We start from the raw sequence: 21,596 nt of genomic DNA on the forward strand, positions 1-21,596 counted from the left end.
TAATGACTCAACAGTATGTGGGACACATATGTCCTGAAGTACAGATGGAGATGGGAAATAAATAATTGATCTGTCTACTGGGCTGAGAAAAAAAGGGGACAGACAGAAGAATTTGTCTGTCTCATCTTTCCCATCTGGTTACACTAAATTTGGGATTCAGGGGCACAGTACATTTATTAAATCTACAACACCATCAATTTTCTTCTCTAGAAAGCTGCATCATGCTTCAGTGTCAGCTCTTCGACAGTCTTATTTTTTTGCAAGAAATAACTAGTAATTCCCCAACAATTTACAGCCAGCTGTTATGGAGAATTTAGATTTGTTGTAGCCAAGTATAGCATTTCCAGCACTGAGTCAAATCCAAATAAATAAATAAGAAAATACATTATTTTATATTTGTTTTGACAAGCTCTCGATTATTTATGTATATTTTTGTGAGGGCTGCGATTGGCTGGCGACCAGTTCAGGGTGTACCCCGCCTCTCGCCCGAAGATAACTGGGATAGGCTCCAGCATACCTGTGACCCTAGTGAGGATAAGTGCTATAGAAAATGGATGCATGGATTTTTGTGAGGGTTCATGGCAGTTATTATTGTAGAATATTGTCCATGTAACATTTTTCCTAATTTTGTACTAGATTCCCATGAGACCATGTGGCCTCTTAAATGCAGGACTTGCAATCTAAATTGGAGTTTACTCTCCTTTGCGTACTCCAATCTGCTGCTGCTGTAGTTATGGAGTGATCCTTTGTGTTTTGGGCCCAGCTCTGCATTGACCAACTCCAAACTCGGGTGTAGAGGCAGGTTATGAATGATTAATCACTGTGGAGGCTGAGTATAATGGCTGTCTCTGCTATTGGGTCATGGACACAAGCTGATGCTGTCTGGTCATTTTGGGATGGACTGGTTAGCTGTGCAGTTAGGCATATAATCCCATCTACCAGTTGGTTCATTGATTACAGATTGATGTAGTTTGCCAGCTGCTGCTTGTCTTGTCTGCAGACGAGGCCCTGCCCTTCCGTGTCTTCCACCCTTTTTCTTCCCCCCAAACCGTTATGTGATTGGCTGGTTTGAACACCTACAACTCAGCTGTGGCCTGTTGTCAAAAGCCATATGTCACCACTGAGGAGTGACCCGTCAGCCCCGACAGAAACACGTACCGCATTAAATCCAGCTCCCCTTATACAGAAATGGTTTTAGTCATGAAGAAAGTGTACCTCAGGATTTACTTTCATAAATCCCATAATCATCATCTCCAGAGTATTACAAAAAAAAGAGCATCATCATGCATGTCATCATGGAAAACATAATTGTTCTCATTGATCTGAATTAGCACTGTGAGGCCTTTTGTTTTGAAATGTCATTTGCACAATAGTGTTTATAGCACTCATCAAGTTGACAATGTTTAAAAACAAACAAACAGAAGATGAGAAAATGAATAATAACAACAATAATAATTCTTCCCACATATGCAATTTCCCCCAAAAAATCTCCTTCAATGTACTCTTATATTCCCATTATACATTTATGACCTGGCAGCTGGTCAAATGAGGCTCACAGTCTAATTGGGTCAAGTAAGGTGAATGTAATTTTATGCCTATTTGAACCTTCTTCCCCTCTAATTGGACTGATTATCTATGCTTAATTGGCTCCTGGCATCTCCTGTTTGTTTTGAATTCAAAAATAATAAGCATAGTCAAAACAAGCTCTCAAAAATCAGCAGAAATTGTAGTGAGCCCACATTAATGCTTTAAAGAAGCTAATATAGCTTGCTCATGTTTTCTCAGTGATATAATGTACAGATTTGTAAAAACTTCCAGTGAAGCAAACATCACTCACTTGAATAAATATAATTTTATTCTGAGGACGAAACTATTTTACAGTGTGCAACGTTACGGAAGTAGAATAGGTGCTTTGAAGCTTCCATCGATATATTTCCAAACTCATACAATTCTTTTAAAGTCCAATAAAGGTCATCATTGTGAGCTCCTAGACTGCCCCATTGACTTCAATTTTGCCTCTGCCATTGTATCCTCAAACAATTTTTCATCTTCATTTGACTCTCTTCCCTCATAAACATCCACAGTTTCAGCTACTAACAAAATACTATCTAACTGTGAACAAACACAATTAGCCCTCAACATGCATACACATGGAAAACATGGAGCAAAAAGGTGATTCAGTAATAACTGTGAACAAACACAATTAGCCCTCAACATGCATACACATGGAAAACATGGAGCAAAAAGGTGATTCAGTAATAGATTTACATAAATAATGCACTTGTGTTGAAACCATCCAATGTTAAATCTACCACTTAAATGCTACAGTGTATTTCCAAATTCCTTCAAATAACTTAGTTTAGCTTTCATATACAGTTCATTCTGATATAAATTAGTAGAAGGTATATATTATTTGCAAGGGAAAATAAAGGGCCCCAACTTTGAGAAAAGATTGTTGTATTCAGCTCCATCGATGGCTCATGAGATAAGACTTTGCAATTTGAAATTTGTTTTTCCTGTATGTGACATACTCTTGATATGACCAAAGTCAACCGGAATGCTGACAATGCCGTGCTAGCAAGTGGCACAATCATTTCACAATCACTCTCTGCTCTGAGTGTCTCACTTCAAACTCGTCACACAAATTGTGTGACGACCCACGCAGGTAAACATTGTCCGTCCGTCCCTCCCGAAGGAGATGCTCCTTAGAGCTCCTCGCTCTCCAGTGTGGCTTCAGGAGGGGAGCTGGAGAACAGGAAGGGGCTTGTCTCCGATGTGGGGAAGGCCGATTTGATGTCGAGTCCCTGGCCCGTGAGCGCTGCGTAGCGGCTGCCCACGAGCGACGTCTTCTTCATGAGTGCCGGTACGCTCTGATGCCACTGCGCTGAAGGTCATAATACACGGTGACATGTATATTCTTCAGTAAAGCCGCTGACAGTTTACGTAGGTACTGCTCACTTTCGTACCATAGATGTCGAGCCTGCAGGTGCAGGCCGCAATCCCAGCCTCGTTTTTGGCTGATACTGTATACCAGCCGGCATCCTCTTTGGTTGTTGGCTGGATGAGAAGGCACACGTATCCTGTGGCATCCTGTTGCATGCTGAAGCAGAAGCAAGAGGATTTTCAAAGATATCGTTGAAGCTGTAGTGATAGCACACACTTTGGCATTGACAAAAAAAAAAAAAAAAAAAAGTAAACCTCATGAAAATCGGTGGAGAAATGAGCAAGTTTTGAATTGATTTCAATGTCCATGCATTGCCTTTGAAGGGAACATAAACCATCCCAACATGGCCGCCACGTAGGCACGTCGGTTAGTCGGGCTGCTACAGTGCGCTGCCGTATAGTCTTCATATCTATGGTCAGAACAGCTACACACATTTCCAGCTTGATTTACAACCCCGACACAGTCTATGAAATGACAGTTGAGCCTCCTCTTGAATTGTTGTATGTTATGTGTTGGCACTGACTCGGCAGGGGCTTGTAATGGGACGTACTGCGTAGCTATGAGCTAAAAAGCTAATTAGGCACTTGGAGCTGTTGCTAGCTGATTGGATAGCAAAGAGTTTTTACGTAAGAAGTGTCTCCGTGGAGTATCTTATGCTAAGATAGTGTTCATACGTGGTGTTTTTTTGTTTTTTTTTTAAGAGTAAGGGGCAGAAAATGACCTGCAAAAACTCCAAATCTTCTCTAGTGAAAATTCTAGTCAAAACTAATTAAAATTAGACACATCATGTTGAAAATTAAAAAAAATAATACAAATTCCCAGTGGCGAATATAAAAAAAAAAAACTTACTCCCTTGGCAAACTTTTTGTCTACTTATTTCAAGTAAAAAAAAAAATAGCTTGAAACAAGTGACAATTGTCTAAAAACAAGGGGATAAATCTTATTATTTTTTTAAGATTTTGAGTTTTTTCACTGTGGGTGTTTATTTTCAGTTTTTTTTTTTAAATGAATCAGGTCGCTTTCATTGCCATAACTACATGTGCTAAGTCTCGTTTACGTCAGAACACGTTACGATACACTGTTTGGAAATGTCTGCTTTTCAATAGATGGAGACATGCTACTTTTTTAAAACAAGTCAGCCAGGTGGAGGTGAGAGACTGAAAAAAAAAATACATTATTGCATGATAATGAGTTTGTCTCCGTTTTTTGTTTTTTTGTGTAGTTGTTATACTGTATATATTATATTTCTAGCCAGGGGTGAGTCTAGGTCAAGTACTTTGGGCGGGCTGAGCCCATGACCTAATTTTGGAAAGTACCTTGAAAAAGACCATTTGGTGGATGACCAAGGGCAGGGTCATTATTATTATTATTATTATTATTGTTGTTGTTGTTGTTATTATTATTATTATTATTATATCTATTTATCTATGTATTCAATATATTATAAAATTCAGATTTATTGTCAGAAAAGCACATGCCTTTTGTAACAGTATGAATACAATATGAGTATTTCATCTCAGAGGAAAGGAATATTAAAAACATTTTGGCTCGTCTTTTGCTCTATTAAAGAAGAAATAAGTTGTTATAAGGTTACCTCAACATTGTTGGACCACTTTTGACTTTGAAAAAAGTAATGAAAAATTGTCCCCCAAAAATCCTACTCTCATTATTCTGGCATTTAGCAAATAGAAATAATTTGGGTTATCCTAATTGATCTAAATCAGGAAAAGTTAGTTTGATTTAATGTAGTGAGAAAAAGTGTTTTTTTAAATATAGCTGGTTTCAGCTGTATATCCAGTGGTGTTTTTCTTTCTCCTTGCATTTTATATTCAATACAGAGCAATGATTCAACTGAATAATTAATATCTAGAGATAACCTTGTCTCGTTATCCTGATGAGTAATGTCATTACTGTGTGACATCCTGCTTCTGTCCAACAGCCGAGTTGACATACAGTAGCTGTATGTCAATTTTTCTTTGACCTATGGGCAATCATGATCAAATCCTATAAAATGAACAAGTTGCCACAGATACAGTATATGTTAGTAGTATATATAGTATCTATATTCATGACATTCTCATTGGAAAAGATATGATTAAAAAATAAATACACATCATTCACTCATTATGAAGGGTGGTTATTCTTCCAAGTATTGCTGAGCATGCACATCCACATCTTTTCACACAGTATGTCTCTGAAAGAAAAAACAACATTTTCTAAAATGACGTTAAAATGTTCTTTCTTTTGTGTGTTAAAAGTGGTGTTGTATTTTCGTCGGATGTCTCACTGACCTCATTCGGCTCTTCGTTTTGGGAATGGTGTCGTTGTCTTTCTTCCAGAATATAACTGGGTGGGGCATACCCACCACCCGACACTCCATCCTGACGGGGCTCCCCTCAGGGATTCCCATGTTCTGCAACTTCTCCACAAACTGGGGAGGGTGTTTCATTTCTTTCTCTGAAGGGAAAATTCAAATAATGCTGAAAAACCTCCCAGACCTCATCAAATCATAACTCCTTGATTCGCTATTAACTGCTTCATTGGAAATCTGCTCACCTACAACTTTGAGTTCTAGACTGAAGGAGCTCTGCCCTGCTTTGTTGCTTGCAATGCAGGTGTATGTGCCAGCGTCTTTCTGTGTCAGGGGGTCAATGACCAGAGAGTGGATGCCGTTTTCCCGCACCAGCATCTTGTGGTAAAGATCTGGATAGATGGGCCTACCATTGACCAACCACATGAGCTCGGGATTGGGCAGACCACTCACCTAAAAGACAAACAGGGACTGTTTGTAGGGTGCAAATATTATGTAAAAGTGATGCTCAGAACATGATACCTACCTTACAGTCTAGTCTGCACACCCTCCCCTCATGTGCCAGCATGTCTCCTGGAGCCTGGACGAAGTGAGGCCGGAAAAATCGCTCCTGGATTTGGTCTCCCTCAACTTCCCGTACACGGGTTCGGACCCTAAAACGCAGAAACCCGAACCTATGAAGTAGTAGAATTAACTTAATTTCCCCCAACCAACTAGAGACCAAGAAAAACAGAATGCAAAATATATTAGTACTTAACATTCAGCACTCCTCCCAATCTTCATTATCACACAGGGGTTCCAAAAAAATTTTTTTTTTTGTAAGTTGTCTGTTTTTTCAGCTGATTTAGGACAATTGTGCATCGCTGAATCCGGACTTGACACCCGCTTCTCTTGTTCAGGTCAGGATTTGAAGGCCGGCTAATCCCCACAACCTTCCGACTGTTTGTGTATTTCATTTCCTACAAAGAAGGACTCACACCCCAGTAGGCGCGTTTCAATAGTGTGGGGCAAATATTTGTGTCCAGATATTGTTGGTCAAAGGGGGGAAGGGGCTGCCGTGCAGCCAGGGGCCCCACAAATGCTCAGGGCCCCTTGACATTTGTCCACTTTTCCCCCCCTGGTCGATGCCCCTGAGTGTTAGCATCAAACCTTCAGACACCCGCTAGGAAGCAAAGCATCAGTCATCAGTCAGTCAAGCAAACAAGTCTACTAGAACACCTGAAACTTATTTGGGGTTTATCAGAGCCACTTGATATTCTGGCAGCTTGTGCTGTCTTGGTTAATTCTGAACATAGCCACATCCCAGTTACAAGAGGGTGTAAACACTTGTGCAATCACGTTATTTTAGTTATTTATTTTTACTTCCCCTCTCAAAAATATTTTTATAAAATCCATTTCAGTTGTACAGGTCACATTAATGATGGAAACACTTTTGAAGTGATTTATCATGGTCTCATTTTTTCATATCACAAAATCCTGGCATTTAAACAAGGCTGTGTAGACTTTTTTTTGTTTCTTGGTCAACTGTAGGATAGATCTCCATTCCTGCTTACCTCTGAGAGTTAATCGGGGCAAGTCGATTTCGGGCTGGTCCTGCTTGGACTATCAAATGACCCGAACAGCTTATTCGTCCCTGTTGATTTTCAAATAGTAAATCAGAATTTGTACAGAAGGATGCGGTCATGAGGAGGAAGCTCAGTGCAAGGTGTTACCTGTGGATTTGCTGCCATGATGGTGTAGTTTCCATCATCATCAGCAGTTGTAGATTCTATGTGTAAAGCACATGTCCCATCACCCTCCCTTATCTTCTTGTAATGGATGTTCTTCCTCAAGATCTGCTTCCCATCTTTGAACCAGTACACCTGATGACATATAATTAACAAATACCGTATAAAATATGAATGTAAAAGTAGTGTGCTCTTTTGCACCACTCGACGTCTCACCTTTGGAACAGGGATGCCGACAACTTTACAGGAGAAAGTCACGGGTACGCCCTCCATGGCCTTGAAGTTCTTGAGTTTTTTGTCAAAGATGGGCGCGATGCATTTGCCCGAGGGGACGTCGTCGTGTTGCACGTCATCGTCTGACTCCTCCACTGGCGTTCGCTCCAAGCGGAACTCGATCTCGCTCATTAACCTCTGCTCAAAATTGGAAATTTTGTACTCCTGAAAAAAAAGGGGAAAATGCTTACATGAACGCAAACAATGCAACTTTTGTCATTTTACCTGCAGGAATGTTTTTCTTACTATAATGTACGTAATAATGCACACAGGCTCTTTAAATTTATGTATCAATCTGACATCAAACATGTGGCCTATATTGATATACAGTAGAACAGCAGTGGTATTGAAGTCAAAATTTGGCTATTTGAGCAAAAACCTATTATATTTTGACTTAATACCACTTCATTAGAAACATGCTGTTGCATCTGCTGACAAAATGGCTGCTGGATAGCAAAAAAATGCTCATGCAACAAAACAAAAAAAAACATGAGGGGGTAAAACAGAGAACAGAAATGAAATTAGAACCCTGTGTATTGACTATTTGGAATGTTTTATGTTTTGTTGAGGCTGCCGGAATCGCTCTGACTCATCAGATTACAAAATTCAAGTGAATCTTTTTTTTTTACATTTGCTTTCTAAGAACTTAACCAGAGTTATATGATGTCTGATATGATGTGTTTAGGATGTGTGATAAGGACATAGGAAACACAAGCTTAAAAAGGGAAATGAGTGAACTTTGAAGTGAACCAGCAGTAAGTCATGAGCACAATGTAATAGAATTTCTTCGTGCAGGTTATATATTAGTTAATGGATGCTTGAATGGAGTTTGATACCAGTCAAAAGTTTGAATAAACAAATCTATTGCATGAGAAATTGTGTCCAAACGTGACCGGCTGGCACTGTATGCTCTATGAAGTGTTGTCATGTTAACGTCCCGAATCAGTGCTTGCAATGAGATGATCCTTGTACCTCATCATAGTTAATGACAGTAGCTGGAATGTTTGGTCCGACAAGGGCTCTGGTCGCTGTTTTCCCCTCAATACTCCGTTTCTATGAGAGGATAGGGATGGTTGATGAACTCCCACAAAGACACACAAACCGGCTGGCTGATAGAGAAGCGCACAAACAAGCTGAGGAATGTTACACAAGTGCTTGGTTACAGTACATGGACAAAATGACTCCTGGTCATGAATGAGGAGGGAAACATTTTCTGCTGATAGCCCACCCTTTAGAGGAATTATTATTATTACAGAATATGCGTCACAAAGTCAAAAGTCAAATGAGAATTGTGGGTAATTAAAGAGCAGGGACTTCCAACTGACTGGGTGTGCTGGTGGAAACTTGAAAATGTCAATTTTAATATTTGGTGTAAGTTGAAAATATTTCTCAAATTTAGAACAAAACAACCTATGAAAAGATTTCTCGGGATGTGAGGCATATAAATCCTAAGGGGACAAGAGGAAAGTCAGTATTTGTACAAAAATCATATATCTACTCAGGTCAACCTTTCGTGCACTTTAAAATGCTGAGGTGTTTGTTTAAATTGATGAAAACAATCATAAAAATAGTGGTCTACAGTAAGTTTTCCAAAATCAATATGGTTCATGTCCACATAACTGTTGAAAACCAGACTAAACATCAGACTATAATATTGGTTAGTTTAAAATTAGTGATAACATATACTAACTAACATGTCAAACTCCTCTATCATTCAACTAAATGAAGGGGTGTTTGGTACCTGTTGATAGGCAAAAATGGGAAGATCATCTTTCAATTGGAATTTTTTCTCAATGTCATGAAAAAGGGCATCTTTGCTCTCGCGAATGTTTTCAGTTGATTGGAGGCGCGTCTTTGGTACCTTCTTATTCAACCTTAAGAGACAAAATAAATGTTTTAGAACACGTGAGAGTCCACCCACCTCTCCAGTCGTGCGAACAGTCACATGTCAAGTACCCCAAAGGTGCTCCTCTGGGAAGGCCCATGGAGTTAGTCGGCTGAGATGGGGTCAAGGAAGGCAGGATGGCGCTCAGGAAAGCTACTGGGTTTTGGATGGGGCTCGGCGTGGAGCTGCTGGAGGTGGGAGAGGAAGCCTGGGGAGGTGACTGGGCTCTGATGGTGAACGTATTGTTTAAAGTTGGGGCTGAACCCGGCGTGGGGGAGGCTATGAGCAACGTGGGGCTGGTAGGGGACTGGAGCACTCTTGTGGGGAAGGTCCTGGTCGGTGGTGAGAATGGCGGGAGCGTTGGCGAGTTGGCGGCGGAGAAGTTGAGCTCAGCTGCTAGTTCGTGGAGAAGCGGGACTGGGGATTCTGTTGGGGAGGGACTCCTGACGGGTGACATAGTTTGAGCTGTAATGAACTCTTTAGGCCGAGTGTAGTTGAAAGCCTGCGAGGCCGCGGTCAGATTCATGAGGGAGGCGTGGGTGCTTCTCAGGAAAGCAGCTGGAGACGTGACATGATGTGAGGCCGCCGTTGAATCTGTTGAGCTTGAACTGAGATTTGACACTGGCTGAGAGGAAAACTGCGGTGCAGGGGCAGTTCTGGCAAGAACCGCTGCCGACAGGTTGAGGTGGGAGGCATGGATGGTGTTCATCTGGGTCATAGGTGGAGGGAACGTAACCAGGGAGGAGGTCTTAACCTGGGAGGTGGATGGAAAGAATCTTTGAGGAGGTGGAGCAGAACCCAGTAAAGGTACAGGAGGCATCACAGTGTGGGGAGGTGCAGATTTGGGTGTCATCTGCGAGGTGTTGCTAAGGTAGGTTGACTGGGAATCACGGTTTTCTCTGAAGGACCAGACTGAACCTTCACGAGAGTTTGCGGCCTCTGGCTTAACCTGGAATGAAGGCTGGTTGTGGGGTTGGGCCGGGGGTTCACTCTCCTGCTGCTGCTCCATAAGAACTTGGTTGTGAAGGAGCTGGAGCTGTGTTGGGTCCCTGTCGGTCAAGTAAAAGCAACATGAGAGATGTGGTGAGCTAGAAAGACTCTATACATGGTGAGTATGAAGGAGGCTCAGTGTTGTCTTCCAATGAATTACAGCTGGTCAAGCCCATAAAGCCCAAAAGCAGTGGGCCAAAGTCAGCATGAAGATGACCTGCCCTTTTATGGACCACCAACAAGTTGTCCACAAAACAACACTGGATAACCTTGATGAAGAACTCTTTCAATATGCACCCTAAATTGAGTCTTACAGTCACAGTTTACATTATATTCAAATACTATTGATTAAAATAAGGGGGAAAAAAAGGTTAAATCTATTACCTTCTTATTTTCTCTTGACCAAACTCCAATCTGATCCTAATCTAGTAGCAGTAATAAAACTTTCCAGGGTGAAAACAATTGATATCGACTACATTTGAAATGTACAGGATAAGCAAAAACTAAATATATTAAACTCAAGTGAACTTACAAGTAGAAAATGCCATCCTTTGTTTTGGAGAGCCTGAAGGTCCACATTGGAGGTCTGCTTGCATAGATTAGTGAATTGTGACTAATAGTTGAGCTGAAGGAGGAGCATTTATATTTGGACTGGAAGAGGAGGGGGAGGATCAAATGTTGATATGATGTGAACTGAAAATGTGATTTGGGTTGTAAAATCTTTTTTTTTTTTTTTTTTCTTCTTTCCCTATACTGTACCAGGGTTTCTCATACATTTTCAACTCGAGTGGTTCCTCTCTGGGACCCAAATATATGAGGGGCAGTTTAAAAAGTAATGAGCCCAATTTAATTGACTGACAAATAATTGATTTTTCCAGAAATTTTCATAGTTTGTAGTTTGTAAAAATTATTTAAACTACAAACTGTGAACATTTCAGAAAAACATTTTATTATTAGTAGGTTAAATTAAATTGAGCTGATTACTTTTTGATGGACCCTCAGAGAACATTACATCGATATAGTATACAATAATGATAATGAACATGATATGAAAATGTGAACTTGTTTGATAGTCAGTGAAATAACTTACAGCATCTCTTCTGTTTAGCTTGTTTAGGGTCATGACCCTAAATTCGGGAAGAGCTACTCTACTACTACAGTTGTTCAAGAGCAATGGTTGCTTTGTCATTATGAATCTTAATTTATCAGCTCTACTTACAGTTTGGGTTTTGCCAGCACTGGCGGTGGTCCTTTGTTGATCAATGCATCAGTAGTGTCTTCGTCAGGTGGAGCAAATGTGTCACTTTGCTCACCCTCCTCCTCCTCGGGCAGTTTGAAATGTACACGCAGACCGACTCTGGAGCTGGAGCGTAAGTCTTTGTGGTTTGTTAGGACACCTGACTTTAGACAGGAGTTAGGAGGTGGACTGGGGAGGGGCAACAAAACAGATGTCTCATTCTGATGGTTCGAGGCTGCCTTATGATTGGAACTTATGGCAGGTGATGTCAACACCTGTCCAGACACTTCCTGCTCAGGTACAGCTGGAGCGGTGAAGGGCTTTAGGTGTGGAGCCAGCTGTCCTGTGTCCTCTGGAGGCTCCTGGTGAAGGCTGAGAGGGTCTAAATTGGGGGTGCTCAGACTGCGAGGGTTGAGACTTGGGCTACCAGCCAAGCCGCTGGGTTCTAAACCGTGAAGGCTGGTACGTAAGGTGTCTGGACGGGGCATGCTGGAGCTGTTAGGGTGCAGACGAAGGGCGCTGGTGTTTAAGGGGTCTAAACGTAAGGTGCTATTGACCAACGGATCCAGCCGGATGGTGCTGGAGTGGGGCATGGCGTTATTGGTCAGAGGAATCTCTGTTTGGGAGTTTACAGGAGGGATGGCGAGATCTGATGCGGAAGGTTCTTGGACTCGACTGGGCTCCACAGTTAAAGTGCAAAACGGCCTAAATGCATGGTTGTTAACATTTTTACCTGCAAAAATCAGATCATCAGATTCCACGTATTGACATAAGACTAACATGATGCCAGAGTTCTTTTTGTAATATAAAACAGAAGTATCACCTTTGACTTTAAGTGCTGCGCTACTGGATGTTATTCCGTAGGTGTTACTTGCAGTGCAAGTAAACATCCCAGAATCTTCAGGAAAGACCTCAGCAATGACCAACGTACATATTTCCTCTGGAGAAAGAAAAGTGATACTCACATGATTAAATTCCTTTGATGTGATTGCTGTTGAGAGTCTTGTGAGAGAGAAGACACATGACTTGTTTGACAAAGTAGCACTGAAAGTTTCTTTCTATGTGTAGCTGAGTCTATTTGAAGCTAAGGCAGGTTGAAATGATCTGCCATGGTGGTTTGACACAGGATGAGCGACTACCTTATAAGGTGCACAGGCAAAGGAAAGCAGCCCTGGCTTGTGTACAGAAAAGGAGCTGAAGTCTTCACCAAGGACTAAACACTTCAGAGTAGTATGTATGCACACAGCATCATACATACCAAGGCAATAATTATATTTTTCCACAAATAAGGAATACAAAAAGAGGTACCTGATTCAGCTGGAGGTCTGGGCTCTGAAAACCAAATAATAATAATAATAATAATAATAATAAATATACATTAATACTGTAACAACAACAACAGTTAAAACAGATCATCATGAAATTTGGAGGTAAGAGAGTAAATGGACTCCCCGTGTCTCACTATAGGGCTGTAGAACTATAGATTTCTAATAGCCATTCATCAAAGAAAGGAAATAATAGTGATGAAAATCATAAAAACAAAGAATTTTACTGTTTCACTGATATAGCCTTGCGTATGTCTTCTTGAACACTTTTGTTGGTGACACCATGAGATTCCACCACTAAAAAGGGGAACCTTACTTGAAAACCTTTTAAACCAATTTACATTATAACAAAGAGGGCAAAGCAGAAGAGCTATGAACTCACTTTTTGAATGTCACGTGTTCTTGCTGAACTTATAGCAAAGTGTTGAACTAATTATTAACCAGTGTACAAACACTTTATAAACGTTTCATAAGCATATCATATGAACTATAATGATCTTCTAGTGTTCAATAATTTTCTGTTGTTCAACTTCTATGTTTATGTGACATATCTAAACTCATGTTTTTATCTTCTGGCATTACGGTTTTACATATGGTCTGTGCTTACTTTTTTGCAGGATCCTAAAATCAGGCGAGTCTTCAATGATTTTTGCCTCTTTGTACCAGTCCACTCGAGGGGACGGCACTCCTTTCACACGACACTCTAGCACCACCAGTTGCCCTTCTGACACCACCAGGTCCTGCAGACGCTAGCGGTGTGAGAAAAGGGTTTATGTGACGTACAGTCACAACAGAATATAGTACATATCCTTCCAAGACTCATTCTACCTTTGTAAAAACAGGGGCAGCCATAATGGCTTGCCCGTTGAAACCTTCCAGGAGATTGAAGCTAGATGTTTGATTCTGGACATACAAAAAAATGTTAGGAGGAGAAGTATAACAATCATGACAGGGAGTGTGTCTGCTGTTCTACCTCAGGTTGGGATGTTGGAGCTGCGTTGTGGAGTGGCGGCACACAGTTGAAAAGCTGTGGTGTGGCTGCGAGCGAAGCAGCCACTGACACCAGCTGACCCTCTGCCAGTGGTGACGTCGGAAACACTTGCACAGGTATGACGATTGTTTCAGTCTCCTCTGGATAAGGTGTAGATACTACCAAAGCTTGAGAGGGCTCTGGACTTGGAGGTGAGGTGGTTATCGTCTGGGCTGGAACTGGACTTGGGACTTTATGGATCACAAGGGTGCTGAGCTCCTCTGCTGGCTCCCCTGTTGTTTGATTTGCTGAAGCCTCTTTAACTTCTGTGGCAATTTGGCTTGATAGTGGTGCGGACTTTGACTGTTTTCCCTGCAGGCTTTCAAAATCAGAAAAGATGAAGACTTACAATTAGCAATAAAATGCTTTAGATACCTCTAACTCTAAATGGCGAGAGTAGGAGAACTTACTCAAAGTGCAGTTCCCCCTCAGAGTCTGAAGAGGATGCACCTGTTGGATCACGTGTGCATTTGAGCATTTTATAGGCTCTGTAAAGCAGGGGTTCTCAAGCTTTTCGGAACCCCTTACAGGGGAAACATTTTTCCAAAGTCCCTCTCATAAGCCTAATGGCAAGGAGTCCAGTGGAAGGCATTCAACAGTTAATCGCGCTGAGGGTGCCCTTTATAGTTTGCAAAAGCAGTCATTTAGCAACATGTTGGAAACTTTTGAGCCAAGGTATGTGATTCCAAGCTGTGAATATTTCCCTGTACAACTCTACTTAAGAGTGTGAGAGAGCTAGAAATGCTGCACACATGCAGGGATGTCAGATCTGTGATACGTCAAAATCATATCAGAGCTTTTAGTGGCCCAAAGCTAAGATAGGGAGGAGTAATTGGTTCAGTATGTTTGGTTTATTGGCACGCTGGTCCCCATTTGTTGGTATACATAAAAATTTCATTTTAAAAAAGATATACCATAATTGCGGACCCTCACGTTACAGCTGCAGACCCCTAGGGGTCCCTAGACTGCAGATTGAGAACCACTGCTTTTAGTCATCCAAAGAGAATGAAAGAATCACCTTCGATGTAGATCTCAGCTGAGGTGGAGTCAGTTCCGTAAAAGTTGGATGCGAAGCAGGAGTAACGGCCGGTGTCCTCCTCGAAAGCTTCTGTGATGATCAGAGAGTGCAGCTCGCCATTGGTGAGGATCTGAATGTCAGGGCTGTTCTCCAACTCCTTGCCCTCGCAGAACCACCTGCAATTCAGAAAATTAACACCTGCGCTCACTGTTTACACCTTCACTATCTAATGACCGTTGATTTGGCTTTGCTATGATAATGATCTCAGTTTGAGGTATTAACTAAATGATTACATTTATTATTGTGGTTGTAGATTGGAGGTAGTCTTGAAAGCTACAACTATGCAGTGTTTATGAGAGGGTATTTGAGTGAGTTAAGAGTGTCCATCATACAGTATAAATATCAATGAGCAAACACTTTCCCTTTTGTCTGTAAAGTATGGCAGTGAGCTTTACGAAGTCCCAAGATACTGTCGACTTGGAGCACAATGATAACATATTGCATATTTAAACTCTGAAAACTTGTTTTTAGGTTAGGGCATTTTACCTTTTCATAGCCAATGACGAGAGGCTATATGAGATTAGCATTCATTAGTACCCACGTCCTTCCATGTGTGCAACTACAATGATGGAAGGCAATTCATTTGAGTGGGAGAAAATAATTGCTCTACAGTAATCGATGGTTGGTTTTTTGAATTCAGAATTTTCCAATTTACATGTTTGCTGAAATTGAATTCCTGCATGCAGAATGGGTCTTACTTCCAGCAGCTTAGGAAAACATTAAAAAAAAAGGTTAGTTCAAACGTCTCCAATATTGTAATAAAAAAAAACAATTAATAATAATAATTCCCGTAGTTTTTAAGGGCATCTAGTAGACTGGTGAGTTTTAGTTGTCAACAGTCTATTTATTTATTGTGAAATTATAACAGTAAACTGACTTCCAATGCTCGATGCAGCAACATGAGCAGTAGCCATTCAGAACATCTATTTTGAGTCGATGAGTCCTCGATGCTTTCTAAAAATCCAGCCAATAATCAAAGGGGAATGAGGTGAGGATTGCCCGTGGCAAGATGTGAATTTTAAGTCAGTAAATCCCATTCAGTGCTGTCATCAAACTCAATTGATTCAAACATGCACACTCAATATGTCCATTTGTGATTTCTCAGTCAAGGCACAGTGGAATTCCTTTGCAGGCCTCACCGGAATAGTCTCACTGCAGGATGTTCTTTTACAAGAGAGTCATTTGTCATGAGTAAGAGTCTAAATTAAAAACATGAGTAGTAAAGAGGATGGTTGGTGTGCCTCCTCACTGCACCTGTCAGAGCTATTTTCCTTCTGCGGCTCAAAACTAGCGAGGAGATTCCCTCTGGAGCCTGACGGCTTTGAATTAAATGCACAATACTCAACACACATCATGCTAAACTTCTCACACGCAGATACAACCAAGCACATCAACTAAACGTGACAAATGAGAAACTGAAACAATCCTAAAGAAGTTAGAACAACGGATGAGGTTTAGAATGAAAATAGGTTTGGAGAAAAATCTGATGACTAGCTTTTAAAAACAACTTATGCAAAAGATTAAATTAAGTAAGAAACAATGTGAAGTTTCCCCGAAAGAGCAAATAAACCATCTTACCAAAGTGCTGCGCGTGTTCACACGACTGCCAAGAGTTCAGTTGGTTCCATTATCAGATGAGACTACAGCTCACAGTGCCAGTCCAGTCTAAAAATGGCAGAGCGCTTGCATTCTCCCAGCACAAGCATATGTTAGTGCTTCAACAATGCTCAGTTGGACTAACAAGACCATGCCCCCTCTCCTCTACATCTCCCATAGCCTTCTTCATATTGTCCTGCCTGGAACGTCATCAAGTGACCACGTTTTAATTACTCATCAATTTCTTAAGCAACGTTTTCCAAAGCAAGCAACTATTTTACCCCAAGTCAACACTTTCAACTGAAAAAAAAGACACCTCTCACAAAGAGCAGCCTGCAATCATCGACATGCTTCTTCTTCAATCACTATCGCTACAGGAGAACTTTTTAAGGACAGAAAAGTAGGTTTATGGAAATTTGAATGTAAAGTGGAACCTCTATAGTTGAGGACCGAGAGGTCTTGCTGGACCAATATTTTTGGGGAAAGAAATGCACCTCTTAACTTTGCACAAGTCTCAGAGTTTCACCTGCCATCATACGAGTCAGTGTACCTCTTGACAGCTAAGGTCAGCAAGCATCAACGATTTAACCGTGTGTGTCTTTTTTGGTCACTTATTCCAAAAGCCTTAACAAATAGTGTTAAGAGAAGAAGAGGAATATACACTGGAAGTCTCATGTGGTAAACTGACTTGCATTCCAAATTGAAAAGGGTTAGACTCCAATGTCGCCATATTCTTCATTGTTTTTACATTTTACTCGTGACGTTCGTTAACTTTTTTTTTTTCACGTGTCAATAAAAAAATTATTCAAAAATGAGATGTGTGAAGCGCTTCTTTGACAGGACTCACCTTTAAATAACGACTTTGTTTTTAGTTAAGATTGAGTGATAATTGTTTTGACGTGTTACTATTAATTGCTGTTGTGGTTTTATTAAAATGTTGCCTAATATTTCTCCCAAATCCACAAATATTGGAGGCGGCACAGCAAAACCGAATGGATTCTGTTCGACTTAAAGATGGATTTTATACTGCAGACTCAAGTGCCCAATTCCGATTTAATGGCCATATTTGTTTTGGATTTTTTTCTATTTAGATGCGCATTATCAACACATTGACACATATCTACGTAAATAACTACACGCGTGTCAACACGGGCCAGCGACAACACAGAAGGCAACAATAAATTAAAAATACAAATATTAATCTTTGCATTTTCGCTGCACTCGCACTGGCAGATATCCAATAAGCATGAGACTTTTGTCCAAAGATATCTGAATCCATGTGTTTTTTTTCTTCATTGGTCTGCCATGATGCATGTTGAAATTGTGCCACTTGAGACTAAGAAATTGGAATCGTGTCGCTTGAACCACACAACGCAAATCCAGACTTGGTGGTTCTACCGTATATACACATTAAAGACTGAATGAATTCTCACAAAAGGATTCTTATCCAAACACATTAAATAGACCCATCCATCCATTCTCGATACCGCTTATCCTGGTTAGGGATGCAGGGCGCTGCCTATCCCGGCTGACTTTGGGCAAAAGGCAGACTACACCCTGAAGTGGTCACCTGTCAGTCACATATAGACACAGACAACCATTTGCACTCACATTCACACTGTCACTGAGGGGGAACTGAACCCACACTGCCCACACCAAAGTCAGACGAGTGTACCACTACACCATCAGTGACCTGACATCGAAGAGATGGTAAATTGAAAATGTCACACAACTTATTCGGTCGCTGTTTTGCAGCAATGACAATTTCCACTTTTATTTCAACAGGGTTGATGTCAGGGTTCTCGAGTTCATCCACACCAAACTCATTCAAGAATGCCTTGCTTGACCTTGCTTTGTGCACTGGGGCATGCTAGAACAGAAAACGGTCCCCACAAGGTTGGAGGCATACTATTATCTAGGTAAGATTAAGATTCAGGAGGAACTACTACTTGTTGTGTATGCCCTGACAGATTTATTGCTGTTTTATTTTGGTCCTTAATTGTGTAGCAAGACTCTCCAGACTTGATTTGCCCACGCACTGTTTGATTCGCTTTGAATTCACTGTCACTTAAACCCTCTGCCTAGTTTTTCTTTCTCGACTAAAGGGACTCGGCAGACTGCTGATAGTGCTCAACTTGCTTTTCAGCTTGGTAATATGAGACAATGAAACAAATGCAGCTGCAAACCTATCCTCTGCTAGCTAATATTAGATCTCCTGTCAGAATGGACTGCCTTGCAGATTTTTGGCTCCTTACCGGACTTCAGGTATAGGGTGTCCTCTGACAATGCAGTCTAACTGGACTTTGCTACCCTCAGGAACTTCTCTGCTTTTCAGTTTTTGGATAAAATGAGGAGGCTCACATACTGGCTCCTCTGCAGATGATGGAGGTTGTGTCAAAATGTAGCTTTCCGGGGCCTCCACCTCTTTGCAGTCAAGCTGCTGCTCCTCAGTAATCCTACCGTCCTGTAACACCACATGACCAATCCCAGAGTCCAGCTGGATCTCTGACTGGTGGCTACCAACGGAACCCGGTCCGTCGTCCGCCACCTCCGTAGACGTGGCCGAGCGCTCCCTGTTGTCTGAGCCGTCTAGGTATAGTTTTCCATCGTTGTGGTTCTTGTTCCGACTCCGATGGGCTTTGCACGCTCTCGGTCGTATCCGTTTGGAGGTGTTAGCCTTGAAGAGAGAGGAGAGCTCCTCGATGAAGTCGGCCGCCTTGTTGAGGAACTCCTTCTTGGACTGGGTCTCCACCCCAAACGCGGAGTTCCTTGGTGACTTGTTCAAGTGGTTTAGACCTTCACTCCTGTTCCTCATCGAGTTGTCCTGCCGCACAGAGGCTGTGTGTGGTTCTCTCTCCGGTGTGAAGTTTGGTTGTGTGGCTGGCAGGGCAACTGGATGTGTGAAAGGCACAATGGAGGGTGTGTATGGAACAGCAGAGGGCTTTGCTAGGTGAATAGATGAAGAAATGGAAGCTGAGGTAGATGGAGTTACAGCGGCCTTGACCTCTGCCCTCTCCTCACGGGGCTCATGTCCGATGGCCTGGCGGGCCAGGTTAACGCTCTTATCCAGCTCTTCTTGGCTGAGGAACGCCGACAGGTCTGGCATTTGGCTTTCATGGAGACCTGCCGAGTCCTCAGCCTTTCCTTTGAGCGAGCCAAAAATCTGAATGCGTGACGATGAAGCGTCAGAGCGGCTCATCTCGCTGTGACGCTGCTGGGCTCGGGCCTCTGCCAGGTAGCTCTCCCTTAAGAGCTGAGAGAGCGACGGTGGCGGCTCAGCTGTGTTCTCTTGCATACTGGGGGAAGAATCAAAAAGCATCTATGAGATTCCTTTGCTCTCTTCACTAATGTTGTGGCTAACTGACAATTGACATACACTACTAACTACATAGATGGCCCTTTATGAAGGGTTGTCAGGGACATAATCGGTATAAACCAAACTGTGATTTTTGGCGTACTGTTACACCCTACCAATTAGACATTTATGCGGTTACACCATTATAAGCCCTGAAGACAACCATGGCAATGATGTGGCCCGCAATGACAACAGGCTTGACACCCCTGCTCTAAAAAAAGACAAAATAAGGCATACTAATCAAATGGGTTTCTCTGGCTACTCGGGCTTCACATTCTAAAAACGTGTGTTGGGCTTATTGAGGATTCTAAATTGTCCGTTGGTGTAAGTGTGCGTGCGAATGGTTTGTTTGTCTACGCATATCTGCGCTGTGATCGATTGGCTACCAGTCCTGGGTGTACCGTGCCTTTCACCCAAAGTCGCCCGGGATAGGTTCCCACTCACCTGAGACCTTAGTGGAGAATAAGTGGTGTCGAAAATGGATGTGTGGATGGATACTGATAAAGTACAACAGCCTCTGTTGTCGATATGAATACAGAAGCTAAAAGATCTGATCAAAATAATTTTATTTTAGACTTATTCCAGCCTGGTCTTAACAGGGTGCCAGGTTCGATAGGATACAGACTCCCCCACCCCCGTCCCAACGTCTGCAAAGTTTCCGCCTTGCATAATTTTTTGACACTAAGCATGAGCAAGTTATGGAATACAGACACGAGATAGGGTGCGCACATGCTACTGACACTCAAATCTGTGCGATTAAGTGCGCTGCAATGCCCTTCCAGCGGACCTGAAAGTGCAGCTGTTGTGTACATTAATCCTTTGCAAACAGACTCCAAGCCCACGAAGTCCGATCTAATAATAGCTGGAGCTCAGTTTACATGAAGAAAATCAACAAAGACCTTGTGATCATGAGCTTGATCAGTCAAACAACAATCACTAATCAAATCAAAACAAAACAAAGTGTCGCGAATGATCATAAATCGAGACTACCGAGTGAAGTGAAACGTTTTGTTTTTATGACCCGGCCCGTGCTGAACAAACAGACCACCACACTAGGGGGGTACAAGTAATTGAATTAAGAAGCAGCTTTCGCAGTCGAGATCTAAAAGTAGACTGAAGTCCATCCTGTCAGAGATTTTCTGAGGCTGATGCCAAAGGACACCATGCAGGAATAATGACTTGAAGGGATGTTGTGTTTTTTACCTTCAGAGTGTGCCCAGCTGGCCTCTGGGAAAGGACTGTTGTATCTTCAGGGTGCACCTGTGCTCAAAGTGGGAGATTCCGGTCTTCCACTTGGGACAATCTTGGGACATAGGCAGCTGCCCAGCTTTCCCGCTTTTCTCGCACAGAGTTACCTTTGGCGTTTACAGGGAAATATGAAGGCGAGTATAGCTAGGGCAACCTGTCAGCAGTAAAAGTAGCAACATTCGTCAGCGCCGCGGTCGCAGGTTATTTTGGGGAGGCCTGGCCCATATGTCTGGGAGGCGTCCGTGCTCATTGGCCAGCGGGAGCATGCTGTAAAGGGATTCCACCTTCGCCGGTCTGCCAGGGAGCACCATCCTAGATTTAGAAGCCCCTTACCCAGCGCCTCACACACCCACACCGTCAACTGTCAACACTGCAGATTAAGAGCAATCACAGTTTTCAAACATTTGGATAGTTCTCCTGGTGCATTTAGTTTCTTGATTATGTTGTTTGCAGCTTCTGAGCAGAGTGCACTTTGTGTATAGTTTTATTTAAATGTATTTTTGATAAATGTAAGAAATGCATCCACAGTAGAATGATACTCTACTCACTGGACCTAAACATTCTAAAGAGATCCAAATATCAAAACTTCTGCCCTTA

General features: G+C 42.0%; 1 protein-coding gene across 4 annotated transcripts; it reads right to left on the reverse strand.

The window, feature by feature from the left end:
• Positions 1-1,833: 1,833 nt before the first annotated feature.
• On the reverse strand, positions 1,834-21,373 carry mypn (myopalladin). Of its 4 annotated transcripts, none has more exons than XM_061788847.1 (21): positions 20,955-21,361; positions 18,652-19,692; positions 14,741-14,916; positions 14,133-14,172; positions 13,666-14,041; positions 13,521-13,595; positions 13,300-13,441; positions 12,676-12,699; positions 12,191-12,307; positions 11,350-12,100; positions 9,212-10,189; positions 8,997-9,129; positions 8,228-8,308; positions 7,199-7,420; positions 6,968-7,117; positions 6,809-6,888; positions 5,782-5,908; positions 5,501-5,708; positions 5,236-5,401; positions 2,967-3,100; positions 1,834-2,884 (listed from the first exon to the last, which is right to left on the reverse strand). In XM_061788847.1, exons 2-21 carry the CDS (start codon positions 19,689-19,691, stop codon positions 2,706-2,708), a joined length of 5,199 nt encoding a protein of 1,732 aa, XP_061644831.1. In that variant the 5' UTR covers position 19,692; positions 20,955-21,361; the 3' UTR covers positions 1,834-2,705. The 4 variants fall into 4 exon arrangements, with proteins under 4 accessions (XP_061644831.1, XP_061644832.1, XP_061644834.1 ...); XM_061788851.1 differs by lacking the exons at positions 1,834-2,884; positions 2,967-3,100 and adding exons at positions 3,155-4,948; positions 5,066-5,138 and having other exon boundaries at positions 20,955-21,373; XM_061788848.1 differs by lacking the exon at positions 8,228-8,308 and having other exon boundaries at positions 20,955-21,362.
• Positions 21,374-21,596: the final 223 nt, after the last annotated feature.

This window comes from Phyllopteryx taeniolatus, chromosome 11, assembly GCF_024500385.1.
Source record: "Phyllopteryx taeniolatus isolate TA_2022b chromosome 11, UOR_Ptae_1.2, whole genome shotgun sequence".
NCBI lineage: Eukaryota > Metazoa > Chordata > Actinopteri > Syngnathiformes > Syngnathidae > Phyllopteryx > Phyllopteryx taeniolatus.